Raw genomic sequence first — 21,748 nt, forward strand, 5'->3', positions numbered from 1 at the left:
CCTCTAAAAACAATGTTGTACTCTTTCCAAGAACCTATTTGTTCTTTTGGCAGTCCATGGGATATTTCAATACTCTTTGCCAACAACATAATTCAAAGGCATTCTTCTTCGGTCTTCTTATTCATTGTCCAACTTTTCAAATGCCTAAGAAATAACTGAAAATACTATAGCTTAGATTAGGTACACCTTAGTTTTTAATTTAATACCCTTGCTTAACACTTTAAAGAGGTCCACTAATAGAGAGAAGGCTAAAAAAGTTGTGCAAGTCACAGAGATGTCATATACTCTAATGACTACTTTGGATGTGGTCAGAGTGTACCAAGAAAGAAATCACCTACTGGCTAAGGCCAAAAACACAGACAGTCATCAAAGAAAGTATTCCTTCCACAGAGAAGAAAAAATCAGTGTAAGAAAGGAACTCACATTATTGCCAAAAGAGAGATATGACAACTCCTATTCGCTGGATTTAATTATTAATATGCACCAATTACTGTTATGTACTTTTCGAAAGCCATTTTTTATTGTATGTATACTAGTCCTTTAAACATTAACTGGTAGTGTAGTTCATAAGGAGTATGGGCAATCTTCTTCCATGCAATTTATAGAAAACATAAGGTCAGGTAAGAATTGCAACCTAACAGGAATGAGAGTTCTGAATTTGAGTTCTATTGACCATTGTACAACAAACTGGGCATCAGAAAGTGAGAAAAAAAAAAGTTCATTATTTTATAGATCAATGAACCGGGAGAAACGACATTTGGACCAACATGGAAGGAAAACACACATGTGAAAATCGGATGGAATTTTTTTATTGATTCTCTTGAAAATGGGAGATGAATATGTTTAGAAGAAAGGATTTTACAAATGTTGGGCATAAGCCTAATAAATAGAAGATACAGTCTAAAATTTGAGTCACTAGTATATAAATTATTAAAAGGATAAAAGACTAAAAAGAATCACCCAGGACTGAGTAATGAGGTACCAAATCATCAAAGGCTGTATAGTGAACAAGGGAGAAGGAAGTAATATATAAGAGAAGCACAGCTGCTACAAGAATAAGGGAGAAAAAAAGCAAGAGTGAAGTGGCTGAAATACTTTACGAAAGTAGGCTTGCAGAGTGGCTGCTCCGCTAAAGCAGCCAAGTACTTAACCACTTTATCATCAGGGTGTACCCTCATGCATGTGTTCTGCCAGACACATGCTTACACAAATACATAAAGTATTTACCCATATTATGAAGAAAAGTTGGATAATGTTAGATCAACTTTGCCGTCTCTGGGAGTATGGATAGTATTTTTAGGCAGAAATGGGTCAGAAGGTCCACTAGAGCAAATAACACAATTTACTACTAAAAAATGTTTTTCTTACTGGGAAAAACATAATACAGAGTATGTATTGCACCATCATGAAAAAGAAAAAGAAATATATGGGTAGGACAAAAAGGTAGAACTGAAGAGATGGAAGATAGATTCAGTGAGCAGGAAGGCAATACCCACACTGGAAACATACTAGAAGAAAAATCAGAGATGAGATGTAAAGAAAATGAACAAAACAGCATACATATAACGGGAATTTCAGAACATGGGAGTGACAGGGAAATTACTGAGAAAACTGTGGAAGTTGGTACTAGAAGAAAACATCCCAGGTATTCTGAAAAATGGGGAAATTCAAATGTAAGAAGTATGGTGAACACCAAATAGACTAGACTCGAAAAAGAAAAACATCAAAGACATATCATAGTCAAATTCTCCACATTAAAGGAATAGAATTCTAAAAGCAGCACAAGAAAAACAAAGAGTTACCTACAAAGAGGAAACAAATAGTTCTGATTTCTCAGCAGAAACCATAAAGGCTAGAAGAAATGGGATGGCATATACAGAAAGATGAAAGAAAACAATTGCTAGCCAAAGATCCTATACCCAGCAAAGCTCTCCATCAAATATGAAGGAGAAATTCGATCATTTGCAGAAAAGAAGAAACTTAAAGAATTTGTAAAAACCAGACCAAAACTACAAGAAATTTTAAGTGACATCCTTCACATAGTGATGCCAAAGGAAAGTGGATGGATCACAACAAAATGGCAATGGTAAAACCTGGCCTGACAATAATCACACTTTATGTTAATAGACTAAATGTGCCAATGAAGAGAAAGAGAGCAGCAGAATGAATAAAAATTTAAAAAAAAAAAGCCCCTCAATATATGCCTACAAGAGACACATCTTAAAAAAGAAGAGAAAGACAAACTCAAAATCAAAGGCTGGAAGAAATATACCAAGCAAATGGCAACCTCAAAAAAGCAGGAGTGGCAGTACTAATTTCTGATAAAATAGACTTCAGAATGAAAACGACCATAAAAGATACAGAAGGGCATTCCATGCTGATTAAAGGCACAATACATCAAGAAAACATAACCTTGGTCAATATTTATGCACCAAATGACAGACTTGCAAAATACACAAAACAATGCTTAACATAATTTAGGAAAGAAACAGCACCACAATAGTGGTCGAAGATTTCAACACACCACTATCACCAAAGGATAGATTAACCCCCAACAAACTCAATAAAAATGCAGATCTAAACTATACAATCAGCCAATTAGATCTTATGGATGTATTCAGGGTACTGAATCCAACTAAAACAGAATTCACTTTCTTCTCAAGTGCATTCTCCAGAATTGATAACATATTAAGACACAAAGCAAGTCTCAGCATATTAAGAAGACAATGAAATAATACAAAGTATCCTCTCAAATCATAATGCCATAAAACTATAAATTAATCACAGGAAGGTAAAGCTTACAAAACCACCCATGTAAACTGAGTGTGCTCTGCTGGGACACAACTGGGTTATAAAAAATATAATAATAAGGCAGTCCTCAGGAAGCAGTTCATAGCAACAGGCACATAATATCAAAAAGAAAGGGAAAAAAAAATTAACGATCTAACCCAAAACCTTCATCAACTAGACAAAGAACAACAATCTAATCCTACAGCTTCCAGAAGAAAAGAAATTATAAGGACAAGGGCTGAAATCAAAGAGATAGAAAACAGAAAGATAAATGAAACCCTCAGACCAGGAGCTGGTTTTTCAAAAGAGTCAATAAAACTTACAAACCACTGGCAAACTTAGCAATAGAGAAAAAGAGAAGACACAGATAACTCAATTAAATAATGATAGAGGTGACATCACAACAGAATCAGATAAATTAAATCTATACTATCAGAATACTATGAAAAGCTATACTATGATAAATTAAAAACCTATAGGAAATGGACAAATTCCTTGAAACTCATGTCAAAACCAGATTGACAATGGCAAACAGAGAACACTTGAAGAGATCCATCACAAAAGAAGAAACAGAACAGATCATAAAAAGACTTCCCCATAAGAAAAGTGCTGGACCAGATGTATTCACAGCTGAATTCTACCAAACATTTAGAGAAGATCTATCACAATTTTAAAAAATTGAAAAAGAGGGAACACTCCCACAGTCATTCTATAAAGCAAGCATAACCCTAATACCAAAACTAGACAAAGATATTACCAAGAAAGAAAATAGACCCCTCTCATGAAAATTTCAAGAAAATTTTTCTCATGAAAATTCATCTCTCATGAAAATAGATTTAAAAACCCTTAACAAAATTCTAGCCAACAGAATCCAAAAGCAAATAAGAAAAAAAAATTCATTATATCCAAGAGGGATTCATAACAGGTATGTAAGGATGGTTCAACATAACTCACCATATTAACAAAACATGTAACAAGAACCGTAAGATCTTAGCAACTGAAACAGAAATGGTATCTGACAAAATCGAACACCCCTTCCTGATAAAAACACTTAGCAAAATTGGAATAGAATTTTCTCAACATAGTAAAAAGTATACATGCAAACCCAAGAGCCAATATAATTTTCAATGGAGAAAGAATAAAAGCATTTTCCTTGTGAACAGGGACCAGACAAGGATGTCCACTGTCATCTCTTCTCTTGAATATTGCACTGGAAGTGCTTGCCAGGGCAATACAACAAGAGAAAGAAATAAAGGCATTCAGCAAAGAGACCCCAAGGACTCAACAACAACAACAAAAACGCTGTTAGCGCTAGTAGACCAATTTAGTTAAGTGGCAGGTTATAAGATCAATACCCCAAAATCAGTGAGATTCCCCTACAGTAACAGAGAACTCAGAGAAGGAAATCAAGAAAGCATACCATTTACAACAGCCAATCACAAATTAAGATACTTAGGCGGGAACATAACTGTTGTTGTTGTTATGTACCACTGAGTCGCTTGTGACTCAGTGACCCTATGTACAACAGCCCTAAACTCTGCTCTGTCCTGTGCTAATCGCACTGCCTCCGACACACCCATCCCAATTATCCCAGTCACCGAATCAATCCACCTCATAGAGGGTCTTCCCCTCTTGCGCTGTCCCTCCACCCTCCCAAGCATGATGTCCCTCTCCAAGGACCTGTCCCTCCTTACAACATGTCCAAAATATGTCAGATGAAGACCCAGAATCCTTGCCTCCAAGGAGCAGCCTGGTTTAACCCTCTCCAGGTTGAATCTGTTTGTTTTCTTAGCAGTCCATGGTACATTCAATACTCTTCTCCAGCACCACAGCTCAAAGGCATCAATTCTCCTTCTATCCTCCCTAATCATTGTCCAACTCTCTGATGCGTAACAAGTGATTGCAAAGACCATAACCTGTATCAGAAACACCTTAGTCTCCAGAGTGACACCATTGCTCTCCAGTACCCTGGAGAGGTCCCTAAACATAAGACTTTCCCATCTCAATTTGTCTTTTAATTTCCTGGCTGCTGGTGCCAAGAGTGTTGACTGTGGAGCCAAGCACACTAAAGTTGTTAACAATCTCAATCTCTTCACCATCCATCCTGATGCTGCCAATTGGTCCAAGTCTTTATCTTCTTGACATTGAGCCTCAATCCATACTGAAGGCTGCAGTCCTTGACCCTCTGCAGCAAGCATTTCAGGTCCTCCTCAGTTTCAGCAAGCAGGGTTGTGTCACCTGCATAAGACAGATTGTTAATAGACCTTCCACCAATCCTGATGCCACACTCCTCCTCATAGAGACCAGCCTTTCGGATAATCTGTTCTGCATACAGGTTGAAAAGGTATGGAGATAGGACACATCCCTGGCATACACCTTTCCCAATTTTGAACCATGCAGTGTATCACTGCTCTGTTCTGACGACTGCCTCTTGGTCCAAATGATACAAAAGACCTATCCAAAGAAAACTACAGAGCTTCTGCAAGACATAATAAAAGACCTAAAGAAATGAAAACATGTTCCCTATTCATGGATAGGAAGACTCAATATTGACTCAATATTACAATCCTACCAAAAGCAATCTACATGTTCAATGCAAGCCCAAGACAGATACCAAATTCATTTTTCAAGAAGATAAAAAAGGGAAGTTGTCAAGTTTATTTGGAGAGTAAAGTGACCCCAAATAAGTAAAGCACTTTTGAAAAACAAAAGTGAAGTAGGAGGTATAGCACTCCCTGACCTCAAAACCTACTACACAGTAGTAGTCCCTACATAGCAGTAGTCACCAAAACAGTATAGTACTGGTACAATGACAGGCATAGATCAAAGGAACAGAATTGAGAACCCAGAAATAGACCCAACTATCTATCAACAGGAAATGAAACCCATCAAGTGAGAAATGACAACCTCATCAACATATAGTGCTGGCAAAACTGGACTGCTATCTGCAGAAAGCTGAAATGGGATCCACATCTCACAGTATACACAAAAATTAACTCAAAGTGGAACAGAGACCTGGGAGTAAACCCAAAACTATAAAGTTCATCAGAGACACAATGCGATCAAGCTTAGATAGTCTAGTCTATGGTATAAAGAGACTGCCAAATACAGCGAGAAGTGCACAATATGGAGAGGGTAAAATTAATTAATTGGACCTGATAAATTAAAACCCTGTGCACATTAAAAACTTTTTGAACAGAGTGAAAAGAAAACCTACTGACTGGCAAAAAAACTTCTGGCAATACCATTTCAAACAAGGGTCTCATATCAAAAGTTTACAGAATCCTATAGGACCTCCACAACAAAAATACTAATAACACAATTACAAAATGGGTAAAAACACTGAAAGAATTTTCACAGAGGAAGACATTTAGTAGGCCAACACATGAAGAATGCTCAAAACCACTGGCAATAAGAGAGATACAAGTCAAAACCACAATGAGATACCATTTCACTCCAGTAACCATGGCAAAGTTTAAAAGGGCAGCAAGTATAAATGTTGGAGAGGATATGGCGAGATAAGAACTCTTATACATTGTTGGTGGGATTGTAAAATGGTATAACCACTCTGAAAGGCAATTTGGTGCTTCCTGAAAAAAAGCTGAACATAGAAAGGCCATTTGACCTAGCTATTCCACTGCTTGGAATATACCCCAAGAAAATGAGAATTGAAGCACAAATGGAGACTTGTACACCAATGTTCATAGCAGCACTATTCACCATCGCAAGAACATAGAAACAGCCTAAATGTCCAACCACAATCAAATGGATTGAGAAATTATGGTACATTCACACAACGGAATACTACACAGCATGCAGGAGCAATGATTTAAGTTACTATTTAACTTGGGAGGGACTGGAGAGCATCATGCTAAGTAAACCAACTCAGTTCCATTAGGACAAATACTATATATAAGACCATTATTATAGAACGAATATGATGAACCAAATGGGGATAGGGTGGGAGCAGAGGGTGAGGATGGCCAGGGAGGTGAGGAGAGCTGTTAATCATAGGGTCGCACAATTTGATGGGTAGAGGGAGGGGGCAGTGAACAAAATGGGAAAGATCTGGGGTGAAAAACAATGTATATGAACTTTGTAAATAAACCAGTATAAAAATTTTAAAAGAGAACAAAAACAATATAAAAGCACTATAAATCAATAAAATAGACAACTAATGGAGTGCAGGTAGTCCCTGACAATGTGTAAGTCACAAGGTATCACATTTACAATCTTCTCATCATTGTATTATTAGAAATATGTCTGACATATAGTGTTGTAGTGCTTAATTTGCTGTGCCCTTCAATTTTATGATTCAGCATTTAAAACACTACCTTAAAGTTCTAGTTTTCTAAACTATTCAGGTACAAAATCATGAACCCAGCTCCTGATCAGTTTACAAGTCAATGGGTAGATTAAAAAAGAAAAATAGTACCGGGAAGAGGGGGAGAGTGGAGACAATTCAAACTAATTTTCTGATGAGAAATGCTATCCATACTGCCAGAGATAGCTAAGATGATGTAATATTATCCAACTTCATCATGTGGATAAATATTATTGGGGGGGGGGGGCGGCAGCAAATCAGTTAAGTGCTTGGCTGCTAACCAAAAAATAGGCTGCCTGAACCCATGAGCAGCAATTCTGTCCTGCAAGGGACAGACACTGCTGCCTACTTTTGTAGAAATCTTTGAAAACCCTTTAAGGACAATTCTACTCTGTCCTGTAGCACCTTTATGAGCTGAAACCAACTCAACAGCAATCAATTATATATACACATACACACTAAAATATAACTGTTTAATTTATTAATAGGAAATGTTTCTAACCCCTGAAGACTGATACTAAAAGACAACAGTAATATAAAATTTAAAAACAACTACAATATGAGGTCTTCACCTTAAATCAGATGTGACTTACAATGGAGGCCTTGGAATGGAATCCTATTCTAAGTTGGAGACTACTCATAGGTAAAGAATAAAACCTTTAAGGTTCTTTTAAAAGGCTGTTTAAAACGAACTTATCTTTTCACAATAAATCCAAATGAGAAATAAACATGATCATTCACTCAATTTCAACAATAATGTGTAAAATGAAAATAAAGTATTTTTCACATGACAGATTTTCAAAATTAACATTATTTATTCTAGTGGCAGTCATATATACTACTAAGGGAAATAAAACCTGGGAGTGATTTTTTAAATTTAACATGTGCACACCCTGTAGCTCGGCAATTCTGTTACTTGGAATCTACAGAAATAATTTTGAACTTAAAATAATGGTAAAGTCATATTCATGCCATTGTATTTGTATCAGCAAAATAATGAAACAATCAAAATGTTTACCTACATAAATGATAGAATAAATTCTTAATACTCATTCTATAGAGAATTCTTAGCAAGAACAGAAGTAAATCATGTATTTATCCAGACACAGGCACATGCATGTATACCTCCCTCCCCAAAAAAGAGACATGAAACAGTCTTATACCCCAAGCTGTTAGCTGTAGCTAATTTCAAAGATATAACCTAGAAACACACTGTTTTTCCAAGTATCAATACATTTATTATGGTTAAATATTCACTTTGCTAGGCTCCACAATCAACACACTTGGTACCAGCAACCAGGAAATCAAAAGATGAATTGCACTGGGAAAGCCTGCTGTCAGGGACCTCTTCAGAGTACCGAAGAGCAACAATCAATGTCAGTCTGGAGACTACGGTGCGCCTGATCTTGTCCATGGTCTTCACAATTACTTGCTATGCCTAAGAAAGCTAGACAATGACTAGGGCTGACAGAAGAGGAACTGATGTCTCTGAGCTGCGGTGCTGGAGAAGAGTTTTGAATATATCATGGATTGCTAGAACAGGTTCATCCTAGAGAGGGTGAAATGAGGCTGCTCCTTGGAGGAAAGGATTCTGGCATACTTTGGGCATGTTGCAATGAGGGACCAGTCCTTTGAGAGGGACATCATGCTTGGAAGGTGGAGGGAGAGCACAGGAGAGGAAGACTCCCGATGAGATGGATTGACTCAGTGACTGGGGTTAATGGGGGGTAGGCATGCCAGAGACAATAAGGTTGGCACAGGATAGAGCAGGGTTCAGAGCTGTTGTACATAGAGTTGCTATGAGTCACAGGTGACATATGAGTCATGGGACATAACAATATAGTTAAATATACAAACATCAAAAGATTCATTCTTTTCATCTACTTGAAGACTTTTCATCAATGAAACTTTTAGTAGACAAAATTTCTAAGTGGCATATCTGTTGTGATAATGTGACTAAAATATACTTCCTCAAAATAGAAAATGAAAAGATATTTCAACAATGACTAATTTGTAGATTATAATAATAATCTAATAATAAGATTATAGTGAGGATGATACAGGGAATGGGCAAAATTGTACACAGGGTTGTACAAAAAGGTGCTATGAGTCAGAGTCAACTTGACAGTTAGTGGTGTTATCAGGTGCCATCGAATCAAGTAAATACTCACAGCAACCCTATCAACAATCAACCTGAATCAACCCTGTCCTCCTGCATCATCATCACACTTCCTGACACACTAGAGCCCGTTGCAACAGTCACCTGGTCGAGAGTAGTCCTCTCCTTTGCCAACCCTCCACCCTTCCAAGCATCATGTCCTTCATCGAGGAGTAGCTCCTCCTAGCAACATGCCCGAAGTATGTGAGGTAAAGCCTCATCATCATCCTTGTAAATGTTTTTTTTGTTCTTTATATATTTTATCAAATTTTCTACAAATAACAAGCATTTGAGTGAAAATATTTAGTTATAAAAAAGCTTCATTAAATATAACACATTTTGCCTTCTTCTCTAATATTTTAATACATCTATCTGTAGTAGGGAGCTCTGGTGGCTTAATGGTATGGAGTTGTGTCACCAATTTTACAAGAGACAGTTCAAATGCAACCAGCTGCTCTGTGGGAGAAAATGAGCCATCTTCTTTCATTTACAGCTGCTGAAAATCCACTGGAGAGTCAGCTGTGAGTTGTTTTCTACTCCATGGAACAACACAGGGCTTCCAAGACAGTATAACCTTACAGGAGCCATTTTAACCCACATCTTCCTCCCATGGAGTGGCTGGTAGGTTTGAATCAGCAACATACAGGATAGCAGGTAAGTGTTCCTTAAATAAACTAAATAAAAATATTTTCTTACTATAAAATCTTTAGAGTAAAATTAAGATTGGTGATTCTTCAGTGTAATTTAGTCATTAAAGACACTGGAAAACAGTTTCAGCTTAAGAAAAAAGGGGGGCAAAATGTCAACTGCCAAATATGGAATAGACATTAGGTATAAAAGTAGTAAAACCTACCTACTACTACTCAAAATATGCATAAACAAAATGGTTCCTATTGTCAGATATTCATTCTAAAGGCACTAAGCTCCAGTGAAAACTTAACAAAGCCTCTCAAATAATTATACAGGATTTAAAATCATCTTCCCAGTTTTAAATTACTATCTCAATAAGATTTGAAAATTCTGAAGCTAGGAATACAGCTTCTTCAAATCTCTCATAATCCCCTAAGTAATTCTGCTTTGTCTCAATAATGCTCATTAATTAAATGTATTTAGCAAAGTATACTAGTGAGCAATACTTGGATGTTAAAAAACCATATTAAAAGCATAATTCTATCAGTGTGCTAAGTTTTCATGTACTTAAGAATTTTATTAACTACAACATGAACAAATTACATATAGATGTGATTCTGAGCATAGTATGCTTAAGAAATATTCAGTAAGTGTCAAGAACCAAATCATATACTGTTATCCTAGTAACTTTCCAATAGGAGCATTTCTGCTATTATTTCCATAGAGAATGTAATAGCGAATCATGGCACATAAAGACAGAATAAACTAGAAACAAACCCTTTTCTATTAATGTCAATATTTTATAGTGACAGGGAAGAAAAGGGAGATGGCAAATGGTTATTACCCATGGTGGACAGTGTTGGCTGGAGCTTCCAGACTAAAACAAGCCTGGAAGCAGGAGCGGCATCCACTTCCAAAATGGCTTGCCTCCAGAAACTTTATGTAGGAATAGTGCTCAGGCCTTTCGTTCATAGCGCTATGAGTCGTCTACAACTCAACGGCACCTAACAACAACAACAACATGCCATGGAAGTTGGAACTGACCCTTCTGTGGGTTTTGAGAGGCAGTAAATCATTGATCTGAACATTAAGTAATAAACAATAAGAATACAATTAACAAGTAAAATCTATGATGATGTATCTGACTTTCCTTCATGGTACATCAATTAGAAATGCATTTATTTTGTACAGATGTGCTACAGCATTATGTAAAATAAGAATTAAGATTTTTATTAGCTCCAATATCTTATTTATTTCTACTCAGCATTAAATTAAACTTTTAAAAAACCCCACATGTTGTTTTTCTGGATATTTTTCCAAAAGACCTCATTAATTTATAAATTTGATAGGTCACTGATATCCAATCCTGCAGATAACACCACCAGGACCCTGGGAGGTAGGAGGGTTGGGCTTCCTGATCTTATTTAAAGCAGCTTATCATGTGGGGGGGGGGGGGAAGTCCACTTGTAATTCTTTAATCTATTGTCAATAATCTTCTCAACCATTCCCAATTTACTATGATCTAGTTAAAAGCTTTGTGAGAGATTTCACAATGTACCAAAACTGTTTATTAAATCATTATAAAATACTGGCTCTAAAAGAACTTCCTAAAAAGCATATCTATGATCTTTACATTTGTTCTCCTTGACCACCTTTTATTGCTGGTCTCATTTAGAAGAAAATTTAAAAAACCAACCCATTTCAAACTTCAAGTAACGTTTATGTATACAGTATAAAGCATTATTCAGTAAAATACATTAGACAGCAAATTAAGTCAAGTTTCTAATTATTAGGACTGTATCAATGTGGAGTTTCACAGCATTCTTGAGGAAATAAAATCTACATTTCTATTTAAAATAATTAAAAGCTTAAATTATACATCATTATGTATGGCACCTATTTTGCTCCACAAATCCACTTCTAGTGGGTAAGAACAGTTTCTAAAGGCTGTAAAAAATAAGAAGTGCAACACAATAAATCAAAACATATGTTATTTCTTGGTGGGAGATAAAGGGGGATACGATGCCACATAGATAAGTTCAAGAAACCAGAAAAGTATTCATGTATCTTCCATCACCTCCAATTATCTACTGACTGGGTTTTTTCAAAAGATACAAACTTAAAAAAAGAAAAATTAGGTTTGCCAGAGGTTACCACAGACGTTAGTGTCCCCTATTGGTCCCAACAAAAACTTAAAATGCTATCAGTAGGTTATTTCTTCACACATTATAAAATTAAACTTTTCCTATAAGGTCAAGGACAGAAAAAATAAAGAGCATATTTCCTGACCCACTACCTACACTACTTCAAGGACACAGTGTTTTCTTGGCCAACTGAATCACATATCAGATGTCAACTGGTTAGGGGACAGAGAATATCTGGGAATCAAAATGTGCTTTTCTGGAAAATGTTCAACACTCAAAACTTTCAAAATATTCTACTAATTCCAATTAGGTTAGTGAGGTTAATAATAACTAAGACTGAAGTGATAATTAGTATAAATCCTGTAGGGATTAAGCAAATACTTGCAAACAGAAAGCTGTATTACATTAAGATTTGAGGTCCCCAAAACCTTTCCCAGAAAGGCTAATATATATATATATGTTGTTATGTGCTGGCGGGTCGACTGCAACTCATAGCGACCCTAAGTACAAGAGCCCTAAACCCTGCTCTCCTTGCCAATCTTACTGTCTCCAACACACTTTACCTCATTACTCCAGTGACTAAATCAATCCATTTCATCGAGGGTCTCCCTCTCCTGCGCTGTCCTTCCACCCTCTCAAGCATGACATCCCTCTCCCAGGACTAATCCACCTTGCAACATGTCCAATGTATGTCAGATGAAGCTTCAGAATCCTTGCCTCCAAGGAGCAGCCTGGCTCCACCCTCTCCAGGACGAACTTGTTTGTTCTTCTAGCAGTCCGTGGTATATTCAAAACTCTTCTCCAACACCATAGTTCATACCTAGTCATTGTCCAGCTCTCTGATGCATAGCAAGTAAATGCAAAGACCATGGTCTGTATCAGGTGCAAATATATATATATATTTCTTTTACTTTAGATACTTGCTTTTTATAAACACTCAGTAAGTCACTGCCATGGAGTCAGAATTAACTGTCAACCTTCCAACAGGTTTACAGAGATTATAACAACAGGAGATTGCTCATCTTTCTCCTCCTTGAAGCAACTTGTGGATCGAACCACAAGCTTTAAGATTGGCAGTGCAACTCCTTACACCAAAGCTCCCCTTACAAATTTCTAGCAGAGGTAAAGAGCTAGCAATTTCATGACATATAGTACTGTGCTATAGGAACTATAAAGATGAGTAAGGCAAGGTTTCTCCATTCAGATCTGACAACTTATAGCAGACTAGATGGAAACAACTTCAACAATTAAAAGGTGGTTAAATGAATGAGGAGTTGAGAGTAAAGATTAAGCCTAAGACTAGCTTACTAAAAAACAAGCAACAAAAAAATTATCAATCTTGGGACTCTGTTGCTACACGGTGTCAGTATTAAGTTCCCTCAAATAGACTGAGACTTATAGTGACCCTACGAACAACAGATCTGAAAGGAATTCTCCTGTGTCATCTTCACCATCTCCAACACACTTGAGCCCCACTGTTACAGTCACTGTGTCAAAGGTCTTCCTCTTTCTTTAATGCTCCATCTTTCAAAGCATAATGCTGTTCTGCAAGGACTAGCTCCTCCTAACACCATTCCTAAAGTATGTGAGACAAAGTTTCTCCATCCTTGCTTTTAAGGAGCACCTTGGTCTCACTTTCTCCAACAAAGCTGTTTGTTCTCTTGGCAATCCATACAATATTCAATACTCTTCTTCAGCATTACAACTCAATGGCATCCGTTCTCCTTTTGTCATCCTTAGTCACTGTCCAATTTGCAGATGCATAACAAGCAAATGAGAAGCCAAAGGTTTGACAGGTACATCTTTGTCTTGAAGATGACATCGTTGTTCTTCAGTACACTAGAGAGGTCTCCAACAACAGATTTTCCCAATGCAATTCATCCTTTGATAGACTGCTGGTATCAAGGATGATAACTGTGAATTCAAGCAAGATCAAATTCTTAACAACTCAATCTCTTCTCCACCTATCAATATGTTTCCTATTAACCTAGTGGTGAGCACGTCCATTTCCTGATATTGAGATGTAGTCCATAATGAAGGTTGTAGTTCTTCAACTTCTGCAGCAAGAGCTTCAAGTACTCCTCACTCTCAACAAACAAGCTGTGTCATCTGCTTAACAGAGGTTGCTCATGAGTCCTCTGATCCTTATGCTTCACTCTTCTTTATAAAGTCTATAGTTTTTCAAATCATTTATTCAGTATTTCTTATTCTAAATAATAAAAAAAAAACCGGATACCAGATTTTCCATTACGACTGCTGTGAAAATGATTCAAAACAACAAAGAAGGAGAGGGAGGATGTGGCAATTAAAGTCTTGTATGTATACTACAAGGACAGAAAAAAGGAGAAAGAAAAAACAATTCTATCTTCAGCAAAGATGATAAAATTTCATCTCACAAACTTTAGGTATGTTGCTAAGAGAGGCTCTTCACTAGAAAGGGACATCATGCTTTGGAAGGTGGAGGGGTGGCAAAAGAGAAGAAGACCCTTGTCCAAGTGGACTGACACAGTGACTATGGCAATGGGCTCAAGTTTGTCAGAAACTCTGATGATGGCAAAGGGTAAGACAGGTTTCAAATCTGTTGTTCACAGAGTCACTATAAGTCCTACTCGACTCAATGGCCCCTAACAATAACCACCACCTTCTACAAAATCCTGTGGTTAATTTTAGGACATTCAAAACTTAACAATACTCCAAGCTAACAATTCTTACTTTTTAAAAAAATTATGAATTCTTAGGCAAGGAATCCACCAGCTTCTCCTCAGAAGAAAGATGGGCAAGCTCTTTCCATGTAACCTATAGCCTCTGAAAAACTGCTGGAGGGTTAGCTCTTGAGTCAGTTCCCACTTGATGGCAGTGGGAGACAGACGAAGAGTGTAGTAAGAGAAGTTAATACCCAAGAAAAGTGAAAATCTTGAGGGGCAGGAGAGAAGCGACAAATTGCCTTTAGAGAGAAAAAGACAAAAGAAACAGGAATAGTATTAAAGGAGACTTGTAAGCAATTTTTCCTGTAATAAAACTTAATTTTGTTATTAATTGCTAATTCTAAATAGTGGGTACCTGGGTATGTTACCTGTATTTTTTTTTTTATACTGTTTAACATGAATCTTCAAACCAAGACAAGTTTGGGGTACCCTATTCACCTTCAAATAGTTATTACTCTACTGCCAAAAAATACCTTCATGTACACCATTTAAATTTGTTTTACTATCTAATATACCAACATCTTACTTGTTGCACTCAAGATCATTCAGCTTAAAAGAGCATGTAAGTAAGTGAAAGAACACATTCTTAATTAAACCCACCATCTAGACAATTTTTGACTCATAGTGACCCTCTTTTAGGTTTATGTTGTAATTTCTTACTAATAGAAGACTAGAGCTACCTTCCGTTAGCTTTGTTGTTATATACTGTCAAGCTGGAATTGACCCATAGCTGACCCTCCAGCGGGTTTCCAGAGTAAACCACACAGAAGACAACGATCCCTCCTTCTCTTGTGGAGCAGTAGCTGGTGGATTTGAACCGTGTTTCTCTGGGACTGCTGCATAGTTTCCTACCAGTAGGTTACCAGAGCTACCACCATCAGGTTTACAAAGCTGTAAATTTTTACAGGAAGAAACTTCCCATTTTCTCCTCTGAGCAGCTAGTAGATTTTAGTCGCCAACAACATATTAACTGCCAACCTGACACTATCTATTACACCACTAGGATAGATTTTGATAACATCCTGCTCTAACTCCATATACCCTGGTGAACTTATGAACACTTCTAAGCCATTATCCTTACTTGTAAAAGGAATGTTCTGTACCAATGCTCTTAAAACTGTGTGCACTAGAAATCAAGACCTATTTTATTCAGAATATACATTTGATCAGTTAACCTCACTCTCACATTCCCCTAAAATCTGTAATCACAAATAAATGTGCCTATAAAGTTTTCCTCACCATTAACTCCTTAATACAATTTCTAGAATTTAACAGATGAATTCAAACATTTGTTAAATAATGAAGCAAGTCTGGTGGTAACTTTCATAAGAGTTACAGAAAGAATAAAATGAGACTCTATTGATACTACATTAACTCACTTGTTATGAATTCGATAGTATCATTAATACTACAAATAAGATAGGGAAGAATCTACTATAAACTCTGGTGACCTAGTGGTAAAAAAGCTGTGCTGCATTCCCAAAGATACACCTTTAGAATCAACCAGCTACTCCACAGGAGGAGGATGGACAATCTCCTCCCATGTGATTTACTGCCATTGAAAACCCACTGGAGAGTCAGCTATGAGCCAGTTCTGACTCAATGGTACACAACAACATTCACAAGGAAAGGGAGACCCTGGTGGTGTAGTCTGTAGAAAGCATACTAATGCAAATGCCACACTTCTCTAGAGGTTTGGTTCCACAGGCTCTCGACTGACTGATGTACAAGGAAACTGAAGTGGAAAGGTTAAGTTGGCTACAGTCACAAAGCTGATAAATAACAGATTAAGAATTTGAATCCAAACTCTATAGTCCATGGTCTTAACTATTCCATTATATTTAACACACAATAAATAGATCAAAATTTATTATATATTTAAAACATAGGTATCTGAGAGGTTTAAAGAAGACATTAAACAATCAGTATTTGTTAGTTAAATTAGTTTCACCCCTAACATCTATGTAACAGTATCATCACTAAGAGGCAATTAAGAAACTGACAGATGGGAAAATTCAAATTTCAGAATCCAAAAAGGTAAAAATATTATCATTCCTTCTTTTTGCTTCCTGAATTAATTTTGGCTCCCTCTGTCGAGCTTACTTAAACTCATGGCAGCCCATGTGATAACAGAGAACTGCTTCATAGCATTGTATTGGCTGTAATATTTAGAAAAGCAGATCACCACACCCTATGGCATCACTAGGAGAGTTCACCACCAACCTTCAGGTTAGTAGGTGAGCACAATTCATTCACTTAAAATATTTTTACCAAGTACTGAGACTGTGAAGAATATGAAACAAGATAATTACAACTGGCACAAAAGTACTGCTTCAAGTATCTTAACATTTAACTTTCAAATACTGCTTCAACGAAGGGACAAATAAGCCTCTCTGGATTGATCTTTCCATTAGGAAAAAAACAAAACCAAAAAACAACCAAAACAGATTTAGAAATAAAATTGAAAATATTGTCTGATCATGATTTTATTTCCTCCTTTAATTTAGCCCATTTTTAACTTTTTTAAGTCTGTAAATAAGATTTTCCCTGACTCTCTGCACCTTTCACTACTAAGTCAGTCAGTACTAATTTTTCACTGGTTCCCTTTGTTTAAAATTTCTTCACCATGTTTATCTCTTAAGGCCTCAGGTTACCTACAAATACAGATGAAATTCTGATCAACTATATTTAAATCCATGCATCTTTCACAAAAATGCTATTTTTTTAATTCAAGAACAGTACTTTTCAGAGAAAGGTTTTTTGCCTTGAATTCTGCTATATAAAATACTGATGCTCTTCAATTACACTTCTAAATAGTGTAGGATGCAATATTGTCTCTTAAATGGGTGAATATATTCACTCATATAATTCCAACATTTTTCTCACAATAACCAACAAGCAATCTAATTTCAAAAGAAACATAATGGATTAAAATAGAAGTCCTTTTCTACTTTCAGTATTGGTCAGTCACTCACCGAAAGCCAAGAAAACCACTTAATTTTTTTCAATTTGAAATCTAAGGTTTGGGGTCAAATAAGAGGGAAAAGAAGAGTTTCTGGTCTTAGGATTTTGTTTCCAGGTATAGCCAGTTATTCATAGTATCTTAAAAGAGAACTATCTTTCTTTTAAAATACTACAAAGAAAATGCAATTCTTAATAATCTTTGTTAACTATTGTTAACTTTGTTAACTATTGTTAAGTAAGAGATCTACTTTTCAGCACTGAAAGAGAAACATTTAAATACAATCTCTTTTCCTTGTAGGATCCTTCAATAAAGTGAACATTTAAGATTCATTTCTTTATAAATTTTTGTAAAAATTAAGTTAGCCTTCACTTCTCCACATTAACCTCAAAATTACCTTTCAAAGTTCTTTTTAACCTTTTAACTGGAAGGTAATCTCAAGGATCATGTTATCCACATTTTAATTTGTTGCCTATATGAATAAAGAATTCTTTTTTAGAATGCCTAAAATACTATGAGTATTAGCCAGAAGATTTCCTAACTCTAGAAAGTTACATTTCTGCTGACTAGGCAGTAAAATAATTAAAAGATAAGTATTTCACAATTTATCCATTTGGCTTACTGTATATAGTGACTTTAGAGTTATACTTGTCCAAAGGATGTAAGTAGATTTAGAGAAACAACACACTATACTCTTTTCTGTGCTTATCTATCATCTTGTACCTGTTCATTTTTAATAGTTTTACTTTATTACACTTACATCTGACACAACAAATGACAAAGCCACTGGTTATACCACCATGCAAAAAACTATTGTTATAAAAAAAAAGTATCCCCATAACTGGTCAAAGTCAACACACACTATTTCTACTATAAAAGTCAACAAATCTGACCCACAAGATTAACGTACTTGCAATTTTAGGGCCATTTTATACAACTTAAAAAACTACTGAAAGTTCTTATTAGGCCAAATTCCAACTAATAACCACCTAAGTATGTAACATTTACAGCAAAATATTACAGTAAATATGACATTCAACTATCATGATCTGTTCCAAACCAAAACTTGGTATGCTGGAGAACAAACTTCGTGTTCTGTCCATAACTGCATTACTATGTTAGCTTGCAATTCACCAACAATCTTTTGAAAGTTAAGGACAAGTATACAATGACATAAATTACAATACAAATTACACTGGGCTAAGCTATTTAAAAAACCTCCAACTACTAGAGCTGGGGTTGTAAAGAGTTGCACTGCCAACCCAAAGGTACAGGATTCAAGTTCATCAGCTGCTCTTCAGGAGAAAGATGGGTAATCTCTTCCCGTGCAATTTACACCTCTGTAAACTTGCTAGAGGGTCAACTATGTCAGTATTTTCTAAAAGACACACCACCACAGTAACTACTACCACCCTCAACAATCAGTTTCTTCTAAACTATGGTTGCCTCATTTTCTTAAAAAAAAAAAAAAATGAGGGGCTAGACTAGATTATCTCTAAAATCTTTCTCATCTCTCAAGGACACTAGGAACTGTAGTAGATTTAACTGGACACAAGGATCACAATCTACCTTTTTCTTCACTGTTTCGAATACAATATCAGCAATATATATGAAATGTTTAACTATGCCAATATGCAATTTATCAAAATAAATATATTCTTAGAACCAATTAACCTAAAAGAAAATAATAGCAGAGAGTGTCCATCTTTTTTGGTACACATACTGAAATGACCACATCTCTACAACCCTTTATATTTCCTACTAGGAGGTAAAAAAATAGTCTTCAAATAATAGATCATAAATTATTTAAAATATGCTTCTGTTTAAAAATCTATCAGTCATTTGTACAGAGTCTAGGGTCCAAATAATATTTTCAGAAAACCTGACCTGCACCTAGATAAGATAACCGAGGCACACAACAAATGGATAGTGGTACTTCTGGGTAATTAATTCAGTTGTTTACATCTCTTACAACCAAGAGTATAATCAGCCTTTGAAGCCGTCTTCCTTCTACTTTAAATTACCACTTCTTTCTCCGGGCAGAGTATCTCTGCTTACATTTCAGGGAGTGGGCAAGAGTTAGAAGGGAGCTGTTAAGTCTAACTCTTAGTTTGCTGTCCGTAGGGTATGCTTTAACCAGCTTTTGGGTTATATGGCTGCCTTTGAGGAGTAAGGTCCTGCAACGCCGCCTGTCTGTGGACCAGGGGAAAATGATAAACAGTTATTATGAAACCAGATCACTAGGACAAACCAAGAGGCCTTCCTATTCCAACTCGTTACAACCAAACCCTGGCTCTAAAGCAGACTCTTTAGCTGCCCTGTATCATGCGGAAAACAAAAGGTCCTTAATTCTTCCTCATTACGGATGGCTTAAAGATATATTTCTATGTACATATAGGGACCAAATATATTTGTCACCTATTGAGTTATTATAACTGCATATGGATATCGGTTCATCCAAAATCGTTCAGAGAGTGAGACATGAAGGTTGCTTCAGAAGCCACACAGCTATGGGAAAAAAAAAAAAAAAAACAAACCCCAAAACTTAAAAAAAAAAAACCTGCCGCAGAATAGTATGGAAAAGTACAGCTTCTCACGTGTCTCTCACATACACAAATACTTAGCCGAGTCCATTACAGCCTCGCCTCGCCAGCAAACTGCTCCCCTCTGCCTCACAAATGGGAGGAATTGATCAGCGTCCTAATCGGTCCCCCAAAGTCTCATCTTCCTATTATATCTTACCCCTTCGGCTTCGGTCCCGCCCCCGCCACGGAAATAAGGTGGCCCTCCTGGCCCTGGGCACAGTCCCCGGGTGTGCGAAGGGGCAATCTAAGCGGGAGCCTCCACCCTTCACCGTGTGAACCATCCCAGGACAGCATGCCGCCGGTCCACCCACCCCCACGTGTCAGCTACCCTCCCCCACATTCCCACGCCTCTCGATGAAGGCCAGGGAAAGAATGGGGGCTGCCCAAAGCCCGGGCCCTAACAAGGATCAGCCCACTGAAATCGGTCCCATCGCAATTCCCTCCCACCTACGGCCCCTACCCTTTGCAGTCCCTCTTCCTCCCTCTTTTCTTTGCAACCAGGCCCTTGCCTCGGAAACCTCCTCTTCCTCGTCGTCGTCCTCTTCTTCTTCGCTGTTGTTGCTGCTAGTGCCGCCGCCGCCTCCTCCGCCGCCGCCTCCACCGCCGCCGCCGCTGTTGTCGCTGTCGCTTTCGCTGCTACTAGGGGGTCGGCAAGTCCGGTTGCGCTTGGCCTTGTGGTGCTGCTGCTGCTGCGGCGGCGGCTTCTTCTTCAGGAGCAGGTCGCAGACCCGCACCATCCCACGAGGAGAGGAGGCCGAGCGAGCCCCGCTGCTGCCGCTGCCGCCAACGCCGACCTCCGCCGCCACCGCGGGGGGGCCCGCCACTGCCGCCACCGCCGGGGGGCTCCCTTCTCCCTCTGCTGCTGCTGCTGCCGCCGCCGGAACCGTCGCCTTCTCCATCCCCAGTCCAAGAGGGAGGGCGCGGACGGGGGAGGGGGGTGGGGGCCACGCTCTACTGCGACTTCGGCCGCACCGGGGCCAACACAGCGCTCGGGGCCGCCTCTGCCGCCACCGCCTCGGTCACCTCTACTGCCGCCGCCGCCGCCGCTCCGCCAGCTCTCACCTCGTCTCGCGATACTAAGGGCGGGGAGCCTGACGATGGGAGGGAGGGAGCGTGAGGGAGCAAAGGTTGGGGGAGCAGGGGGGTGAAGAGGGAGGGATGAAGCGTAGAGGCAGACGTGGGTGTCGGGAGACCCGAAGTGGGAAGGCTCAAAAGAGACGGGCGAAGTGTGCCTAGAGCGGCCTCCAGTGAAAGAAGACCAGTGAGAAGAGAGTGGGAGCGGGTTACTACCGGAGTGCCTGCGAGCACCCGAATTGCTTCCCTTTCCTCGCTACTTCCCCCACTTGCAGCGCTTCTGCCCTCCCTTTTTCCTTCCTCGCAAGTGATTAGAACGCATCCGGAGGCGGAAGTGCCGGTGACGCCATCAGCCGTCGCCCGAGCGAGTGGCGAG

General features: G+C 38.1%; 1 protein-coding gene across 2 annotated transcripts in view; it reads right to left on the reverse strand.

Annotated features, from left to right (window-relative positions):
- Positions 1-21,309, reverse strand: part of ANKRD17 (ankyrin repeat domain 17) — a 214,043-nt gene extending 192,734 nt beyond the window's left edge. For both annotated transcript variants that reach the window (XM_006898445.1, XM_006898443.1), the window contains exon 1: positions 20,808-21,309. In XM_006898445.1, the coding sequence (XP_006898507.1) occupies positions 20,808-21,197 (390 nt within the window). In that variant the 5' untranslated portion in view covers positions 21,198-21,309. The remainder of the gene's footprint in view (positions 1-20,807) is intronic.
- Between the last annotated feature and the right edge of the window lie 439 nt (positions 21,310-21,748).

Source organism: Elephantulus edwardii, unplaced genomic scaffold, assembly GCF_000299155.1.
Source record: "Elephantulus edwardii isolate Elephantulus edwardi_28Jun2011 unplaced genomic scaffold, EleEdw1.0 scaffold00230, whole genome shotgun sequence".
Classification (NCBI taxonomy): Eukaryota; Metazoa; Chordata; class Mammalia; order Macroscelidea; family Macroscelididae; genus Elephantulus; species Elephantulus edwardii.